This window comes from Anarrhichthys ocellatus, unplaced genomic scaffold (assembly GCF_004355925.1).
Source record: "Anarrhichthys ocellatus isolate YVR2014 unplaced genomic scaffold, GSC_Weel_1.0 scaffold39, whole genome shotgun sequence".
Taxonomy (NCBI): domain Eukaryota; kingdom Metazoa; phylum Chordata; class Actinopteri; order Perciformes; family Anarhichadidae; genus Anarrhichthys; species Anarrhichthys ocellatus.
Window position 1 is genome coordinate 2,373,328 of NW_022280069.1, and position 18,416 is coordinate 2,391,743.

At 41.2% G+C, this 18,416-nt stretch overlaps 1 protein-coding gene across 1 annotated transcript in view; it reads right to left on the minus strand.

Moving 5' to 3' along the window:
• Positions 1 to 6,795: 6,795 nt before the first annotated feature.
• Positions 6,796 to 18,416, minus strand: part of agmo (alkylglycerol monooxygenase) — a 43,631-nt gene continuing 32,010 nt past the window's right edge. Inside the window, exon 13 of the mRNA XM_031867429.1 lies at positions 6,796 to 7,360. Within this exon, the coding sequence (XP_031723289.1) occupies positions 7,280 to 7,360 (81 nt within the window). The 3' untranslated portion in view covers positions 6,796 to 7,279. The remainder of the gene's footprint in view (positions 7,361 to 18,416) is intronic.

An 18,416-nucleotide genomic window follows, 5' to 3' on the forward strand; every position in this document is an offset into this window, starting at 1 on the left:
CATCTGTGCTATAAATAGCAGCCTGAGTGTGGAGTCTAGTGCAGAACACAATGTATTATAATGGGACCATTATGTAAGGTCCTGTCCAGTGCATCAACACAGGCTGACCCTAGGTCTCCCCACTCATGGCCTGTGAGGCCACATTGATGCTGGCTGAGTAACAGACAGGCGTCTCTCTCAATCAGTGAACATCCCGAGGCTGAAAGAGAGCATTAAGGAAATGCCTCAGTATGTTGGGCGAGTACTCATTAAAAATGGGGTTTCATCCGAGGCTACTCATCCAACATGAATGTTAAATGGCTTTTACCTCAGTATTTTTACACTACTCAGATTCTACTTTCATATAAATTACTGTTTGCTTCAAAAATACATTTTATAGTAAACCTGACTAGTTGACTATGATTAGGTTGATAACCACTTTGTAAGATTATGATGCCAGAAGGTTGCAATGTTTCAAGTCAGTTCACTTTTTAAATATTTAGATCAACTGAACTTAAATGTTTCTCCTCTGCTACAGCATGAATATTTGCACAAGTCCTGTGTTCTCCTTTGAGAAAAAATAATAAAATAGCCTCTTTGATATGTTGGCACCCCCTAGAAGTGCACGACACTTTGTTAGTTGGCCTGTGAGCTGGTCAGCATGTTAACATCCCGCAAATATCACTTCACTTCTTTTAGATGCTGGTGTGGGCTAGAGCAAAAGTTTGTTAACTTGTTCTCTTGCTCCCGTGCTGGTGCTCAGCCTGCCAGTCGCTGTCAATCAAACACACACACTGACACGCCCCTCCAACCGGCTAGGAAGAAAAAGGGAATGTGTGACATTTCCCTGAAGACCCTTTAAATTCCTTTGAATGTAAATAAAAACTGTCGACACTACATTTTAAAACACGTTGACATCATTAACGTTTAGCTGTTAATGCATAGTGAGAAGAGAAGAGTTTGATTATATCATTTGAAATGTAATTTGTACGCAACGGGCTGAAGATTATAGCCACTGTGTGTATTTATATATATGTATTCTACATATAGTGGCTTTAACAATGTATTCAATATAACATGCTTGGCCAGAGTTGTTCCATTTTTTGAATAACAGATATCTCAGTTAATGTGTGCCCATCATCCACACCTGGTTCAGACAGTTGAGCCTGCAGTCCATCAGTGAAAGAACATATAGAAATACAGTATGATGCTCGAGCATCACACAGACCTTAATACATGCATGTCTGTCCAGTGTGTGTGTGTGTGTGTGTGTGGTGGGACTCCCCTGTCCCCCTGCAGACAGCAGAGCATTGAACTGTACCATCATAACATGAGTCACTGGAACATTCTGTGGCTAGTAGGAGTAGGAGCCACACAGGCAAATAAGTCTAGCTGATGTGTGAAGTTAGTTTGTGTTTATACAAAGATAAAACCCACATATGTAGATTGTAGATTTAACAAATGTCACAAAAAAGCAGATGTAATTGATAATCTGTTGAATGTCTTTTTTATTGTTTCAATCGTTGCTGCTCTCATTGCTGAACTGCACTTACACAATCAAACAGTGTGGGTGGGACTGGGTGTGCTTTTCTTTTGGATTTTTATTGAAGCAGTTTGAGTTTCTGCAGCTGGTGTTCTTTTCTTTATCTCGTCAGCTTTGGTGGCCATGTGGGCTGAAGGCACACTCTGGTGTCTTATATCAAAACGTGGTTTACAACCATTCATGCCGAGCAACATGGTAAATGCATTTGCTATAAAACGTTCAAAAAAAACATTTCTCTTTTTCATCAACTACTTCAATCAGTTTTAAGACATTATTTTTCACAACAAAAACATACGACTCATTTTGATTCCAGTTGGAAATATGAAAAGAGTGACATTCAAGATTAGCTTAGCATAAACAGGTCACACAAAGGTGAGAGAAATGAGCTTCACAGGTGCTAGGTGGATTTCTTTTAACCTTTGGACAGAGCCAGACTAGCTGCCCTATACTAGCTGCTCTATTAACAAGACTAAGGGCATTTCCACAAGACAACATTTAGTCTGTTTTAATCAAACTCTGGTGCGGTGAACACACCAAAACAACCAGTCCGAGACCGCTTAAGAGAGGTGGTCCCAAAGCGTTGTTCAAGCAAACCCAAGTGTGAGAACGTAATCTGACCCAATAGCAGGAACTGAACCAAAACGCAGGCTGCCTGGACGGGCGTTTGCTGTACACAGGTCAACGACAGGTTAACGTGAGTGGGAGAGGACTGATTTGGACTTCAGCAGAAGTCGGATCAAGATGTCAAGTAAATATCGAAGAGAACATACAGAATATGCTGAACAACGTGCACAAAAACAGGGACATTAATACAAAATTCAAGATAAACTGAAGGACAAGGGATTTGTGCACGAAGTACATCAGTGCCAACTCAATTGTTTAGCCTTGCTCCTTCGTAGAGGCCCCCAAGCATTTTTATTTTTAGGTCCCCTTTAATTTGTGCACTGTGAAACCTAAATAAAAAATTTACCAAAAGTTAAATTTCACCCAGATTCAGATAATGGCTTGTGAAAAAACAAACCCCAAATGTGAACGTCATGGTGTCCCTAAAGGAAAAGTAATGGAATCAATAAACTCAGTAAGATTAATCCTCTTGGGACCATGAATGTCTCACAACATATTATACCGATCCATCCGGTGGATGTTGAGATATTTCACAGGCTACGTGAAGACTTTGACATACCGGCAGACCGGCATTGCCACCCTCAAGCCAATCCGCCTGCACGGCTGTAAACACATCAATCAGCCAATCTGTTGAACTGACTGACATGCTCCTTTACTACCGTAAACACACACACAAGGTGCACTTTATTTTAACTCGACCCCACATACTCCGTACTGCTTCTGTAGATACTCAGTAGAACAGTAAATGTGTATTAATCCACAGCTGAAAATAGTGCCCAGCAAATGCACTACCTCCTTTTTAAGTAATATTTGCTAAACAATTGTGACCAGCTGTTTTATGAAATTGTTTTGTCTTTTTATTTTAATGAAACTAAACATTTTGACCTGTTTTTAACGATCCTGAGTAGGAACGAATGGGCAGAGAGCCATAGACGGGTTAAAGAAACCGGAAAGCCATCCGTTTAAGTGACACAGCAGAGAAAATGTGTGGATGAAATCGTTTTTGAAAATTCATTGATGCCATTTTCAGACGATGCAGAGGCTGTTAAGAAGCTGCCAATACGCAACCAGGATGAAGTAACTGCTGGTTTGCTTTTAGCCTCTTTTACATTACAGCGAGATCCAATTCCCATTGACTGTCTCATTGATCGTCTTTCTTGAGCGGCTTTTCCTCGTTCCGTTAAGCGAGACCCCGGGCAGAATTCCCTCACAGCCTATTAGTTGGATTTCACGTAAAGGTTAAGGCCATATCCGTCCACACTGGGATCAATATTTCAGCTTCTCGACCTGTCGGTGTATCGCTTCAATAACCCGACAGATCATTAAAGAGCAGAGAATACTGGATGAGCACAACAGGCTCATACTGTATTCACCCTTTAGCTTTGACAAAGAATGTTTTATCACGGTTGATATTGTTGTGTTTTACTGAATGGACTTCACATGGTGACATTAAAATAAAATCAAGGAGTTAATACTGTTAGTCAACGGAGCATCCAGTGTGAGAAATGGAATCTCTTATAGGCCCAGCATGAACGGGAGGAATAATTACAGCGACCAAAAACTGTTTCAGTTTGCATTGTTTGTCATACAAACACAGGACATTCACCCAGGAGAACGCCGTTTGGGTCCCGTCCGAAACCAAAAGTCAAGCTGACTTATTTTGAGTTATGCAAGTATGTTACGTGACGTACGTAACATGCGCTACGTAACTGAAGCTACCGCTTAGCGAGGCGAAATGGTCCGCAGTCTTGGAAAGGGAGGAGTGAGCGAAAGGGGAATTCAGTTGGCTGTGATCTGGAACCACACCGCTAGATGCCACTAAATCCTCCACGAGGCGCTTTTTAAAAAGAGACTCGTTCAGCATCGAGTATGCAACAAATGCATCGTTCAAGCTGAAAACAGGGCTGTTTTTAGAGATATGTGGTTCTCAGAGGACAGCGACGCTACAAACATATGATGATCTTGTAGAATATGATGCATTGCTGTAGATTAAACTAGCCAACAGTATAAAAAGGAGTTTAAAACTAAAATGCAACATGCACATTAATGCTGCACTAACATGAATCCAGAAACATCATATAGTAAAACACTGACAGTGCTTTTACTTTTCATACTTTAAGTACATTTTCCTGATAAGACGTTTTGAATGTATGTTTCCATTGTAGTAGTAGAGTATTGTCACAGTGCGGTATTAGTATTTTTACGTCAGTAAAAGATCTAAATACTTCTACTCACCACTGGATAAAAAGGACCTGCAATCAAATGTTATATTTTGTTCATTAATTCATAGTTAAATCACGTTTTGCTATTCAACGGCCTACTTTTTCCCCCTATAACAAGTTTTTATGCCTCAAAAAGGGTAAATCCACACTGAGTTAAACTGAGCTCTCATCAGAAAGACATCGATGGGAAGTGTGACACCAGGCAAACACACAACCAGCCTCTTATCTGTTCCTTAGCAGCTAATGACATAAGGAGGTGCTATTAGCCAAACGCAGGTACACTTACCTGATACGTCATTTCAGTCATGATACTCACATTTGTATGCTGTTATATGATCTTATCTGCTGGTGAAACAGGCTGGGCGGGTGAAAACTCCTCCAACTTTTACTTCATTTATTTTGCCATACATTGGAGGAAAGACTGACCTGCTATTAGCTGTCTGCAGTCAAACCTTTGCTGTTTTCTGTGGTTAAGCTTGGAGGTTTCTCTAGAGAAATTCAATGTGAATGTTAAAAATCACAAAATAATGTCTGAAAAATGCATAATGTTTGATCCCCTCATGGGTTCCAACCTCTGCGCTTTGAGCATTGATCTGACCGCACTCTAATCAGCCATGCCACAGCAGGTGCTTCAGTTAAACCGCGGAAGCTTTCTGATTTTAGTCGTCCTGTGTTGGTCTGATGAAGTGACGGAACATACATGCGTAGCCTGATGAGCGTTTGCTCACGTTTTCAACACACAGGATCCTACAGTGAGCATGTGCTATTTCCTCACTTGGGAATTATTTTAATGGAACACATTTGTGTGTTGCCTATGCAGATTTTATAACCGGTGTAAAAATGTTAAATAAACCCATCACATTATACAATCTGGTGAATCCGTTTTAATGAATTATGAGGCGATAGCAATGTGCTTTCTGTGTGTGGATGAAGCATTAAGTTGTTCAAATTTTACTTTTTTTGGAGCTAGCTAGTTAGCTTGCTAATTCCATCGGCCTTTCATGCAACAGTTACCGATCATAAGAAGCATCAAATGAACTGCTGGGTATGACTTCACTGTTTTCAAAAGTACTGTTCATGATAGCCTTTCAATTAACTAATGCTAAATATTAGCATGATGGCTATTGTTATGGTTAGGATGAGGATTGTGAAGTCAGAACACAGTATAAACCCGTATAATCATTTGTGAATTTACTAAAATGTCAAGATCTGGACCTGAATCCATCAACAACACTACTACTCATATACATTGGGGTTTATGTAACCCTTTAAAATTCAATGCAGTGTTTTTGAGTCAGAAAAACACATTTTTATACTCAAGTGTATTAATATTTGCTTACACCCCGAGTACACATTTACATACATATCAGCTCATTCTGCTTACAGTTCTTCACAGATGTTACCTGCATCTGTCAGGTGAACACATTTGATAAGATGTCTGGTATTTCAGTGGAGCCACCGTGATCGTTCTGCACATATGTACAGTAGAGTGACGCCATCCGTGGGCCTGTTAAAATGAGACATGAATATTCATACCCTTTTCATAAAAAACTCCATGTATTTACGTAATCTGCGTACTGTGATGATTGCTATATCATTTCACACAGATATTAACATTTTCACATTTGCATGTGAACATACACACGCCGCTTTAGAGTGAATGTTGTGTTATTCAGCAACTAGATGAAGCAGTTTTTCCATGTTTACCCACACGACTTATATTTACTGTATTTTTTTAAATGATTTATTTGGGTATAATTTTGTTTTCTTCAGCTACAGATTTTGGGCTGTGATATATTCAAAGCCATGTTGTTTACTGGTATTTGTTTAATATGACAGAAAATGATTCTTTAAGGCTGCTGACATTTCATCAGTAAAAACATCTGACTATACGTCACCAACATGAAACAACAATTTTGAACCAGTCTTCATCCAATATTTAGATTTCTGATCGAGAAATGTATGTAAATGAGCTCATATTTAATAATATAATGCCCACTTTGCATATTTAAACATAAAATTACAGAAAACTTGTAACACAAAAAAAGAATGCCTTAACGCAATGAATTAACTTGGGAAGTTTCATCATGGTATCAATTATATTTTTTACCCTGTTCACCTGGAACGCCTCGATGTCGTGTGAGTTTGTGGAAGATGTGGATTTAAGACTTTTGGCAGTTGATAACAGCACCATCTGCTGTGGACTGTTTGTCACTCCCAGACAAGATCTGGTGGCCGGGAGGAGGAATTCATCCGAACAATCTGTCGTTTGGACACACACTGCACGAACCCCCAGGGTGTCATTCTGTCTATATGCATTTTTAGAAAAATCAAAAACGGGTTGCCCAAAGTTTCAATCGTTTTCAATTCAATTTATTTTTGTATAGCCCAAAATCACAAATTACAAATTTGCCTCAGAGGGCTTTACAATCTGTACACATGCGACATCCTCTTGTCCCAGAACCCTCACATCATTTTAATTGCAAATGGAAAACAATATACGGAGTGCTGTTGTGCAAGTCAAAAGTACAAAGCATCAGTGTGAGCGACATTTGTTTAGTAAGAGGTATATGTTGCATAATAAAGGCGGAGTAATATAAAAATGTTAATTCATTAGTACTTGAATTAGCATTGCTGCAATTCTGTTACGACAGTGTAGACAAAAGCACCGAAGAAATGTTTAAAGAGAGAATTAGACCATTTGATTAAAACAAGAAAAAAGCACTTGTTGAGCGTCTTACTGACGCTGTATGTGATAAAGCTTCAGTCATCAACAGTTTGACATAAACAGTAAAGTGAAAACAGATGAGACTTTACGCAGTGTTAAAGATTATTAGAAATGTCTCACTATGGAATTACGTCAACAATTATAACTTCATAGAATTGCCCGTCCGTCAGTCTGTGTGTTGACTCAGTCGGCCTTCTTCTTGATGTGGAGCAGCTGGGAGACGCTCTGCAGAGCCCAGAACAGCAGAGAGAGGGAGACAAAGGCCTGGACAACACCGGCGGAGAGAGAGAGAGAGAGAGAGAGAGAGAGGGAGAGGAGCAGACAGGTCATTGTGTTTCCTTCAAAATGATGAATGTGTGACACCACGCAGAGACTCAGAGTGTGAAGATATACAGATTTAGCTGAGGTGACAGTAAAGTGAAGCTTTGTTTAAATATTGAAAACAGACAACAGCTCTGTTCTCTGAGCGAGTTTGAAAATCTGCTCAGAAGATGTCGAAAGCATTAACGAGCTGACAGCAGAGTTTGAAGGTGGACATAAAATATCAGAATTATTTCTGAGATCATAAATTGACATATCTAATTTCATTTATTAGATTGTTTTGTGATTCTTACAAACCAAAAAGATTTTTCAGTTTATGATCAATGAAAACCAGCAAATGTTACTATTTGAGAAGCTTGATCCAGTGAAGTTTTGGCATTTTTAACGAGGAAAACAATATTTATTTGATGATCAAAATAGACCAATCACCTAATTGTTTGAGATCTAGATATCTGGAAGTGCTACCACACTTTCAACAGAGTTCAGTGGCTTAGTAGCCTTTGTAACCTGAATTTGACTTCTTTCCTTTCATCATTTTCAACCATTTAATAGTTTCAAAAGTTTTTACATTTCTTTTTAAATGATTTACTGAATTCAAGGCTTGATTTAATCTCAGAGTTTCCCTTCCATGTAATAAGGCTCATCCTGTTTTTAGGAGCTTCCTGATATTTTTTAACATACTTAAAAATAAATTCCTTCACTCGGATTATAAATTATAAGGATTAATAATACGTGTTTAGATTTGTGTAAACCTTTTGTAAACCTTGAGCATATTCCAATTTGTATGCTGCAAAAATGTTACACTGAGAAAAAGCCAGGCGGATTATCACAACCCAAAAAGAAAACATGACATAAAACGTGTGACAGGTATCATTTGCAACCAGTCAACGCAAAGGCAAACACTGAAAGTGAATCTGTAATTGAAAGAAAACAGTGGGGGACTTCGGTCTCAGGGTGAGGACTCAGAAAGTGGGCTCAGGGGTTAAGGAGCAGGTCTTTTCCCCTGATGCTCTGGTGACGGGGTCAAAAGGGTCACCGCCATGGGGGGACCTCGCTACTCCGAGAGGGAGGGGGGGCTGTCCTCAACCCCTCGCTGCGTTCTGGCCCATAAACTGCTTCCTACATCGCAGCTCAAGCCAAAACCAGGCCGCTGTCCATCACATGCAGAACAGCCTGATGGGAAAAAAAGCAACGTTTCCTCCTGGACACGGCAGCTGTTTTCCTCTGAGAGAGACTCAGAGAAAGAAAGAGAGAGAGAGAGAGAGAGAGAGAGAGAGAGAGAGAGAGAGAATAACGCAGACCTCTCTATGCTTTCTACCTCGCACTACCTGAAAACTGCCTCCCCCCTGAGAAACAGTAGCGGCTTAACGATGGACGAAACAAAGCGACTAATCGAGGGGGTTTTCTCGTGGCCCTGGTCCTTAAAGTACCCACATTAAGGACCAGAGAAATCTATAGTTTTATGCTTGTATTTGGTAGTGATGGGAAAGACACTTTTTGGGGGAAAAGAGTAGTGGATAGACATGCAGCAAACAGTCCAGCCAGCCGGGAATCGAACCGTGAACCGGCTCCTCTTGGCGTTTGTTTCCATGTAGTTTTCACCGTGACCAATCGGCTTTGGAGCCGCCCGTATCTGTAGTTTTAAACTCCAAATCAACCAGACGTGAGATCCATCACAAGATTATAAAACTGTTGAGAACAGTGGAAGAATTAAGCACTTTTACATTCGGACTGTAGGCTACTGTACAAGTACAAGTTTGTGGTACTTGAGTACTTTTACTGTAAATACTTTAAATACACTTTCCTGATAATACTGATCAGGAAATTATTAAATTATTTTAATTATAATTCCTGATAATACTTCAGGACTTGAGTGCAGGACTTTCACTTGTTTTTGAGTACTTTCTATAGTACTTTTTGTACCACAGAAAAGATGCAAGATGAGAAAGACCTCTGGTGTACTTAATATGTTTACATGGGTGAAGAACAGCTGATACTGTAGTATTACTTCCATTGGAAACATTGTCCTTTTTACTCCACTACCTTTTTCTGATTGCGATAGAAGAGAATAAACAAATAATCTTATGAAATATGATGCTATTTTACAGAATAAACTACACAAACAGAGTTAGCTCCATTAGCTGGCGAATCTGAACCAAAGTCACACAACAACACAGACGAACGAGGCAGCGGTATAGTTCCTCACATGGAAATCAGGAGCCAAAAGTAAAACCCAAGTGTATGAGATATTTGACTTCTACTGGAACTCACGGGACAAAGCCGTTTCACAACCTGCTGCTCCTGGTAAATCAACTTAATACAATTTAAACAAGAAGACTAAAACTCTCAATTAATTGAAGGAAAAAAACAGATGGAAGATTACTAATACGTGAAGTTGCATTGTGTCCGTCTCTGAGACGGATTGGGATCGGGAGGCTTGGCAGAACCTCGCAAATCACATTTCAGTCCAACGGAGCGAAACATGACAGACGTTTCTATCAAAGCTGCATGTGGAGGCAAAGGAAGGGCACCTATTTGACTCTTGTTCCCATCTCTCCCCATTCAGCCCCACTACGCTACATTTTAATGGACTCTGTAGGAAATCCATGTGGGACAGATTACATTGTGGAAGGAAACGGGTTTGATCGTCTACAAATAAGCACTACGGCCAGACGGCAGCGGCTCCCAAAGTAGAGATCTCAGCAAATCGACTCGCACTCACTTTGTTTTGGGCAGAAGGTACTTTGTTAAGAGTGGCAATACAAAAAGCCACGGACATGTGGCTTTTTGTACATTTACTCTGCCTCTTTGTTGAGCTCAGCAGAGCTTTTCTTTGTCTTTCACTGTCCAACACTTCTTCTGACCAACTTTGACATGGCAGCACGTGAGATTAATATTTAGCTCAAAGTTCAATAAGGTCATTAGGTTTATGGTCACACTTATTGCCAGAAAAGAACAGCAATATTTGACGATTCTGCAAAATAATCTAATATTCCCGTTTTTTTTCAGAGAAATTAACTCTCAAACCGTCATTATCTTCAGATTTTCATCTTTCCGACGGTCCTTGAACATGTCATGTGCAACGGACGCTTCCATCATAAAACGCAACCAAAACAAAGCTAAGAATTGTGATATTTCATCTAAAACATTTCATCCAACTTGTCTCATTTAAAATCCACAGCGAATAAACTATTTGCTTTAACCAGATCCTGTAAAAAGCACTAAATTCTGCGCTCCTCGATGCAACTAGGGAGCCATGATTCGGCTGAGACCAACAGTCACGTGACAAAAATTTGGCAGCACTTGTGGGAACATGGGGAAATGTTGGATTCATAGGTTCCATTGTTCTCTTATTTTTGAACAACTCTGGTGTGAGAGTTTGAAAAAGAGACAGAATAAGTTAAAGAAATAAAAAAAAGTAAGCAACGTAACATTTTCACTGTTTTCTGACCGTTGTATTGAACCTGTTGGTGACGTCAAATGTGACACACCAGAATAAAACACAAAGTCATACTCAAACACACACAATCACCAAATATTGGTGGAAAAGGGGTAAAATACTGTTATATTATAATGTCCTAAATCCCAAATAAAACATCGCCTGTTTTAAAAATAAGAGTTTAGGAAGCTAAACAGCTGCTTCATCTAAAAAATATGTTCAGTTTTTTAATGCAGAGTTTTAGTGTCCCAAAATGGTGTCAACACCGTTCTAAATCTTTTGCCTGACATGAGTGAAGTTCTGGCACCTCATGGTCAAATATAACACCATTAAATAACGGGCCATCTGCAGCTCCAACATAAAAATATCTGCATTGACCTTCAGAACAACACTGGTCACCTCTATAGTCCTTTCATGGGCAGTTGATGGATATAAAGCATCAAGCAGATACACCCCACAGTGCCCCTGGAGACTTGTATCTTCCAGCCTTCAGCGGGTTAACGTGGCAGAGTCTCGCCGTTCTGAAGCTGCAGCTGCACTCGTGATTGAAATGAAAACAAGGCAGAATGGCTGCTGTCAGACGTGTGATATATGACCTGTAATGAGATGTTTCCAGAGCTCCCTCTCCATATGGCTGCCTACAGCCCACCAGACCTGGACCCAACTGTGTCGGAAAATAACTTTTGCTTTAACCTGGCTGCAGAATGAGAGTGGGCGGACTACGGGACTGAATTGGTGAAAATAGACCATATTTAACATGCTTTTTATGCAGTTTAATTTAAAGATAGACTGGAGATTTGTAGCACCGCTCACCTATCTGAATACCAGACTAGGAGTCAACAATGAAGTATTAAGTAACACACAAGTCTGTAGTTTCACTGTCTTTATATTATTCCATTTGAAAGAGAATCTGGCTGATTAGCAGCTTATAAATCAATTTCTGGGACGTTTTCTCGACATTTTTCTTTAAGTAAAGAAAACGAACAAAGATGAATTTTGGGATGAAATCAGTTTAAACTGATTTACTTCTTTAAATCAAATCCCAGTATATTTAATTGTTGCTATTGAAAAAGAAAAGGAAAAAAAAGTTATTAAAATAAATACCAGAAAAACATACTGTACATATACTGTATGTACTCTATACCCATAAAGACACAAACAGTACACACTGTAAATTTACTTTAAATCTTCTAACAGATGCACATGAAACACACAGGTGCACCAGCACACACGTCATATACAAACACTTTTGAACATACATAGTCCTACGCAAGTACACCTGCACATATGTACAGATGCACACACACCCGTGTAACACACACACACACACACACACACACAAAGAGGACTTCCTGTCTGTTCATTATGAGAAGATATTTCGTCTCTGTGCGCGGGTTGTTTGAGCACACTCAGGAAGGATACGCGGAGCAGGTTAATGTCCCACCAGAGAGTCAGTGTGGTGCTTGCTCTGTAGCACAGCCATGACAAATATTGCCGCCATACTCCCACACACACACACACTCACACACATTGCGGCCAGACAAAACACATGTGAAACTGCAGTTGCCTCACGGTGAAAGTGTAGCAAAACACAAAGCGGTCTGATGATACGCCAATTTAGACTGATACAGTTGTTTTAGAGGTTTTCCTCCTCACATCTGGTGTTTGCTCTCCTTTACCATGTGTCCACTGGAGGGTCACATGTTAGGTCAACGAAGACTCATCCAGGCCATTATGCCTCACTGACAACACAAGAAGAATCCCCGAGAGTAACCCTTTATTTCACTTCAGACCCCGGCAGTTTGGCACCACGTCAGCCTCAATAGGAGAACTCTTCACCTCATCATTAACCACGCGTTCCCTCGGTGACCACACTGGTGGAGCAGACGGTGAGGAATGCATTATGTCGGATGAATTGTGAAAGCCAGAGTATTGGGCACACGTCCAGGAAAGGAGGGTGACGGACAAACACAAAACAGGGTGGACTAGCGTTTGGCTTTGCTTCTGCAAAATCAAGCTCAGGTTCCTATTTACAAGGAGCAAAGAGACGGTGGTTGTGTGAACAAGTTCAGTGGGATTCCTCAGAGAAGAAGTGCAGATGAACGAGTCTACGAGGGCTTTTAAGAGGCAGTTTTTTTTACCCCTGACTCCTTCCATCCATCCACTCATTATCATAAAAACATTCCCACTGTGGAGTTTGGTGCCAACTCGTCTGTGTAGAGAGAAGCTGTAATCTGCTCAACAATGAGAAGAAAAAATGTCCCATCTTTGCCAACTTGTTCCAATGTGTTAACACAACAACAAACATGCTGGATGAAGAGCTACTTCCCAATTTATGTTTATTTGACTGACAATGAAATGCAAAATCTGAAATGGGATCAGACAAACTTATCAAAGACAAAAATTCAGCTCCAAAGACAATACTTCAATCCGCAAGGCTGATGAATGGCGTGAGGCTGAAGAGGCGCCATAGGGCAGGAACTGGATTCAGTGCAGAGATAAAAACTGAGCAACTTCAAAAAAAAAAGGATGTCTGTTCTGAGAGGATGGTTTGGAGAGGGAGAATAAGGCCTTGGGGAGTCAGGTATTTTATTTTATTGGTTTATTTGGTAAGGACAGTTAGCCAAGAGGCTATTTACCATCTGTAGTCCCAAGGTAGGATATAAGCTTCACAGGAAATGACCAAAGTACAGAGGACAAGAGGCAGTATGAAGACCTCAGAAGCCCATATTATTGCCTCAAAACCAGAATGATTTCTTTACCCAGGAGGAGTTGAAGGCCTCTGAGAGGAGACAGAAATATGTCATAATTAACAAAGGTTCCTACGACAGATCATTGAAATTTCAGATGCGTGTTCACCTAAACTCAAAAGACTTATAGAATCAGAAGTCAAGGTCTTGAGCTGTCAGGTAGAGCGCCTTAAGGACTCAGCAGGGTTACCGCGCCACCAAGGCACCATCTCCTTTGTGGCTGTGTGCTCCTGTCTGGAACAGTTGATCTGTACATATTCGTCCATGCAGGAGTCGCTATTGCTCTCCGAAACTGTAGTGGGAACCGTGGACAAAGCAACCACAAAGAGGTCGCTGTCAAAGAAGAAAGCAGCAACGACTGGGTGTCGTTACCCAGTCGTTGCATTCTACTTGCCGCATTGTTCTTCCCGTTTGCCATGTAATTGCCAGTATGTTTTTCTATATAAGCAGAAGAGGAAGTGGCATCATTGGACCAACAAAGTAAGCATGGCTGTAGACAGTGAAGCTTCAAATTTGGAACCAGCCAAAATGAACCATACAATATGTCTTAAAAATGTGGTGTGAGGATGATTTTAAAAGACAGAGAAGGCCAAACAAAAGGCTAAAGGAGCTCAACATCAACTGTGAACATATACCTCCAAACCTCAACATCTGTGTCCAGCAGAAGGTCTCTAAAAAGGCCATAAATGCACCGATCGATACTCTGGGTCAGAATCAGCTACTGACCTTATTAAGGCTAGGATGAGCGATTGAGTTTAAATTGGTAGCCACTGGTCTAACCAGCGTGAGCAGTGTCTTACTCGGGGACATCCCGACGATCAGGCTTCCTCATCAGCCCTGAGATTAGGTATCAGGAGATCAAAAGTCCTCCCAAGAAATACGTGACCTCTGATCTTCTCTTCTATTTAGATTTTTTGTCAATGTAGAAGATATTCATTGGTGGAGGTCTGCGTGTGATAGCGGCCATTTCCAATTTTGCAACCTTAGATCTGAAGTCAGTCCAAAGCCTCCTGGTGCTCACGACTCCTGGCAGCTGGAGACATTTTACAGCTCACTTCAGGCGAGATACTGTAGCCCCCCAACTGTTGTGAAAAAAGGACCGTGAGGAATTTCATTTTACTGCACTATCAGACGTGTGATTGTTAGCCAGTAAGCCAATGAGCGTGGCGGAGAGAGAGATTAATAAACTGGAGTGGAGAGTGTTGAAAGCTTGCACTGCAATAAAGACTGCTAAATGAATACGCTACGCATTCATTCAGAACCACTCTTGATTGGTTTTACAGTAAAAATCTTTGACTTCTTTATATTTGAGACTTTATGAAAGTCTTTTATCATTTGTTGTGTTTTGGATTTTGGAGATTGGAGTTACAGTTCTGTGAAATGTGCATTTAAGAAAGAGGGAGAAATAGTACTGGAAGAAGAGGTTCAATCAGGTTCACATGTTGGCTCTGAGGCTGCATCATAAACTGGATGACTGTTGTGTTTCGCCCATGAATTAAAGCACAAATAGGAAGACAAATTCAAAATAAAGTCAACGTTGGCCACAGAAACTCAGTCCCCCAAAAGCCAAACTAAACACTGCTACAGATCCCCCAAAGGGCCAATTGCTGTTAGATTTCCATAGCTTTACCTGGCAAGTGGTTTGACAACATAAACCAAGCGGTTACTCTTTGACGGGCACGATCCCCTGCACATTGAGTGATAATATTTCACACTGTGTACTGTCGACCACCCCGCTGTTTACTCCAACGGAACAGTCCGACCCAGCACTTCTCTTTTCAAATCCCTCCGTCTTCTCCCTGGGAGATTTCCTTTTCTTTTTCCATTCCTGCGAGCTCTCAGATGATGTCATGCTCACAAGAGTTTCCATTGCTCCAAACAATCCTGCTAACCTCAGCGCTGCTTCTTGCTACCACACATTCCTGCTTCAGAACAAAAGGCAGCTGACCCATCACCTGAGATTTGGCGGGTGGAAACAACGCTCTCCGATAACGCCGACCTCTCACCTTCTGCCGTCTTATCTGCCGGCTCGTGGCTGCGATAGCGGGAACGGGGGGGTGGGATCTGCAATTTTTGCAGACAAATCAGGCGATGTGTCGCAGATAAAGCCGCTTTGAGCCTTTGTGTTTGACATGAACTTCATAATATTGTTCTGACCTCTTCTTTTGGCCGTGGAGCATCTGAACCTTTCGCAGAAAAGAGCTCTTTTCAGGTTGGAAAACATTATCAGAGCACAGAGAAGAAACGATGGAAAATCTAACGAGGTGTGAAAACAATTATGTTTTTTCATATATATTTTGGATTGAACTGCATTACGCAGATTTAGATTTGCTTCTCAAGTGTCAAACTTGCATGAGCCAATGTACCACTTCTTATAAGGACAGATCCCAGTCATATTGTAAAATAAAAGCAAAATAGACAATGTTCTCAGGCTTTATATTATTCTATTTCTGTGATTTTTGCTTTATTTCATTACTACAAAAAAGGACATGAAGACTTTGAAAAAACAAAAGGATAGCATGGACCTCTCTCTCTCTCTCTCTCTCTCTCTCTCTCTACCAGAGACAGGTGTATTTTTATGAGCTCTCCTCTTAAATGACTGACTTCACCAGCAGTTTGTGGCCGTTTTGAGAGAAGAGCTGCTTAATTATTCTGGGACATACAGCGTCTAAGTTCTGCTGTTTCCCTGTTGCCTTCAGGCTAACCAGGGCCCTCCACACTAACACAACCACGTGTTACGTCATTACAGTCCAAACTGCAGAAGAAACACACAGACACAGACACACACACACACACACACACGCAGACATTATAATGCGATCAGGTGCGTCAGCCCTGCAATAAAATCTGTTTCTAAAGTGAAATTGTTGTTGACACACTGACTCAGAAAGGTGCTGATTTAAATAATCGCTGAGACAATAGTTTCTATTATTTTGCAGACCCCACACACATACAGGTTAAAGTCTAAGTGGGCTTATAAAATCCATCTTGTCTAGAGCTGAAACGATTAATGATTAATTGATTACAGACAAAAAATAAATAACTATGTTGAAGGGCTGATTTTTTGCTATTATAATATATATATTTTAATAATATTAACAGTATCATAAGTAATAATAATGGTATAAAGTATACATTCTTGTAGTGGTTCACACAGCCTAAGCACACACCATAAATTAGTAAACTTAAGTATGAAGTATGAATAGGCCAAGCAGATATTAGCATATCACACATGTATATGATAATGTCATATTTTAGCCAATAAGTAAAAATTTTACAGTTAAAAAAAAAACAGTTTTCGAAATGACAGGACTCAGTTTGTATCTTGTTCACAATTTCAGAGATCACTGTCACAAAAGTCTGTTTATCTTGTGTTGAAAAAGGAAAACTGGCTTTCAGATGTTCTTACTCTCAACTATGTGCATTCGATTCTTCAGGACGGCACAAGCAGAAGTTGGTAGAGGGGTTGCAACAACTTCCTCTATACACACACACACACACACACACACACACACACACACACACAGAGACAACGCTTCTTGCACAGACAGCTATAACCTCATACAACCCACCCCCCGCTCATTGTCTCTCACCCACACCCACACACACACACACACACACACATGGTTACCAGCCTCGTCTCGCCTGAAACCAGCGAGGTCTTCATGTGAGCCGCACAGACGGGGGTTTTGGGCTGGGAGTGAGAGGCAGCCCTGGTTTACAGGTCAAGCCAGCAGCTTTACAAGGGAAATCTCCAGAGCCACTATAAATACCACTGTGAGCTTTAAGGGTGCAGTATATCACACCACTGGGTTTGAAGGACCACAAACCAACCCAGTTTTTTTGTTTTTTGTAAACCCCCCCTTTTCCCAACTGTACAGTCGCATGAGCCTGAATACAATTAAATGTGAATTTCCCTTCCTACTATTCAAGTGACTGTTAATTGATTGGCCCGACTTCAAAACATGCCCCCCCCCCCCCCCCCCTCTGCAACAAAGAGCTGGCCGTCCACCTCGCGCGTCAGACCCATATATCATTAGAAGTACCTTTAAAACGCTTGGGGGTGGTTTCACTTTCTTCCCCCCCCTTTTGCTGTAGTTCTGAGCAAACGGCACAAATATGACAAGAACCAATTCAAGTAAGTTGTGAGGATTTTCAACGAGCCCCACCTGCAAGCGAGACATTTGCTCAGCTCAAACTGATGTACTGCGACTCGAAATGAGGCCTAATGGTTCGCTCAAGGAGACGGCTGCATAAAACGTACTGCGTTGTCAAAGTGACACGGCCGTGCAGCACGCGCAGCTTAAATCAAGCGGACATGCACATCGCTCGAGACAAATCTCGATTCATTCAGTTTTACTCCGCTGTGTGACGAGAAAGAGAAAAGGTGGCAAAGCCTCGAGTTGTCTTTCGAACACCTGAGCAGCACAGATGTGGAGTCGGAGGACAATAAAAAGCAGCGATTCGGCGCTCTCGTGCAAATCCCACCGGCCAGCTCTACTTAGCGACAGACGGCACTAATTGGTTCCAGAAGCGTTCGCTCTCGTTCGCACTGGCTGGGATGGCAAGCAGCGAGGGCGGGCAGAAAGAGGGAGAGAAAAAATAAAGGGAGGGAGGGAGGGAGAGCAAGTAATGAGAGGTCAGCCGCCATCTACAGTCGGGCTGCCAGAGCCAGAAAGACACGCCAATTTTATAGTCAATTGGGCGACGCATCTGGACTCATAGATCACAGGCCTGCAGGGCTGGACTTAGCACCCACATTTCACACACACACACACACACACACACACACACACACACACACACACAC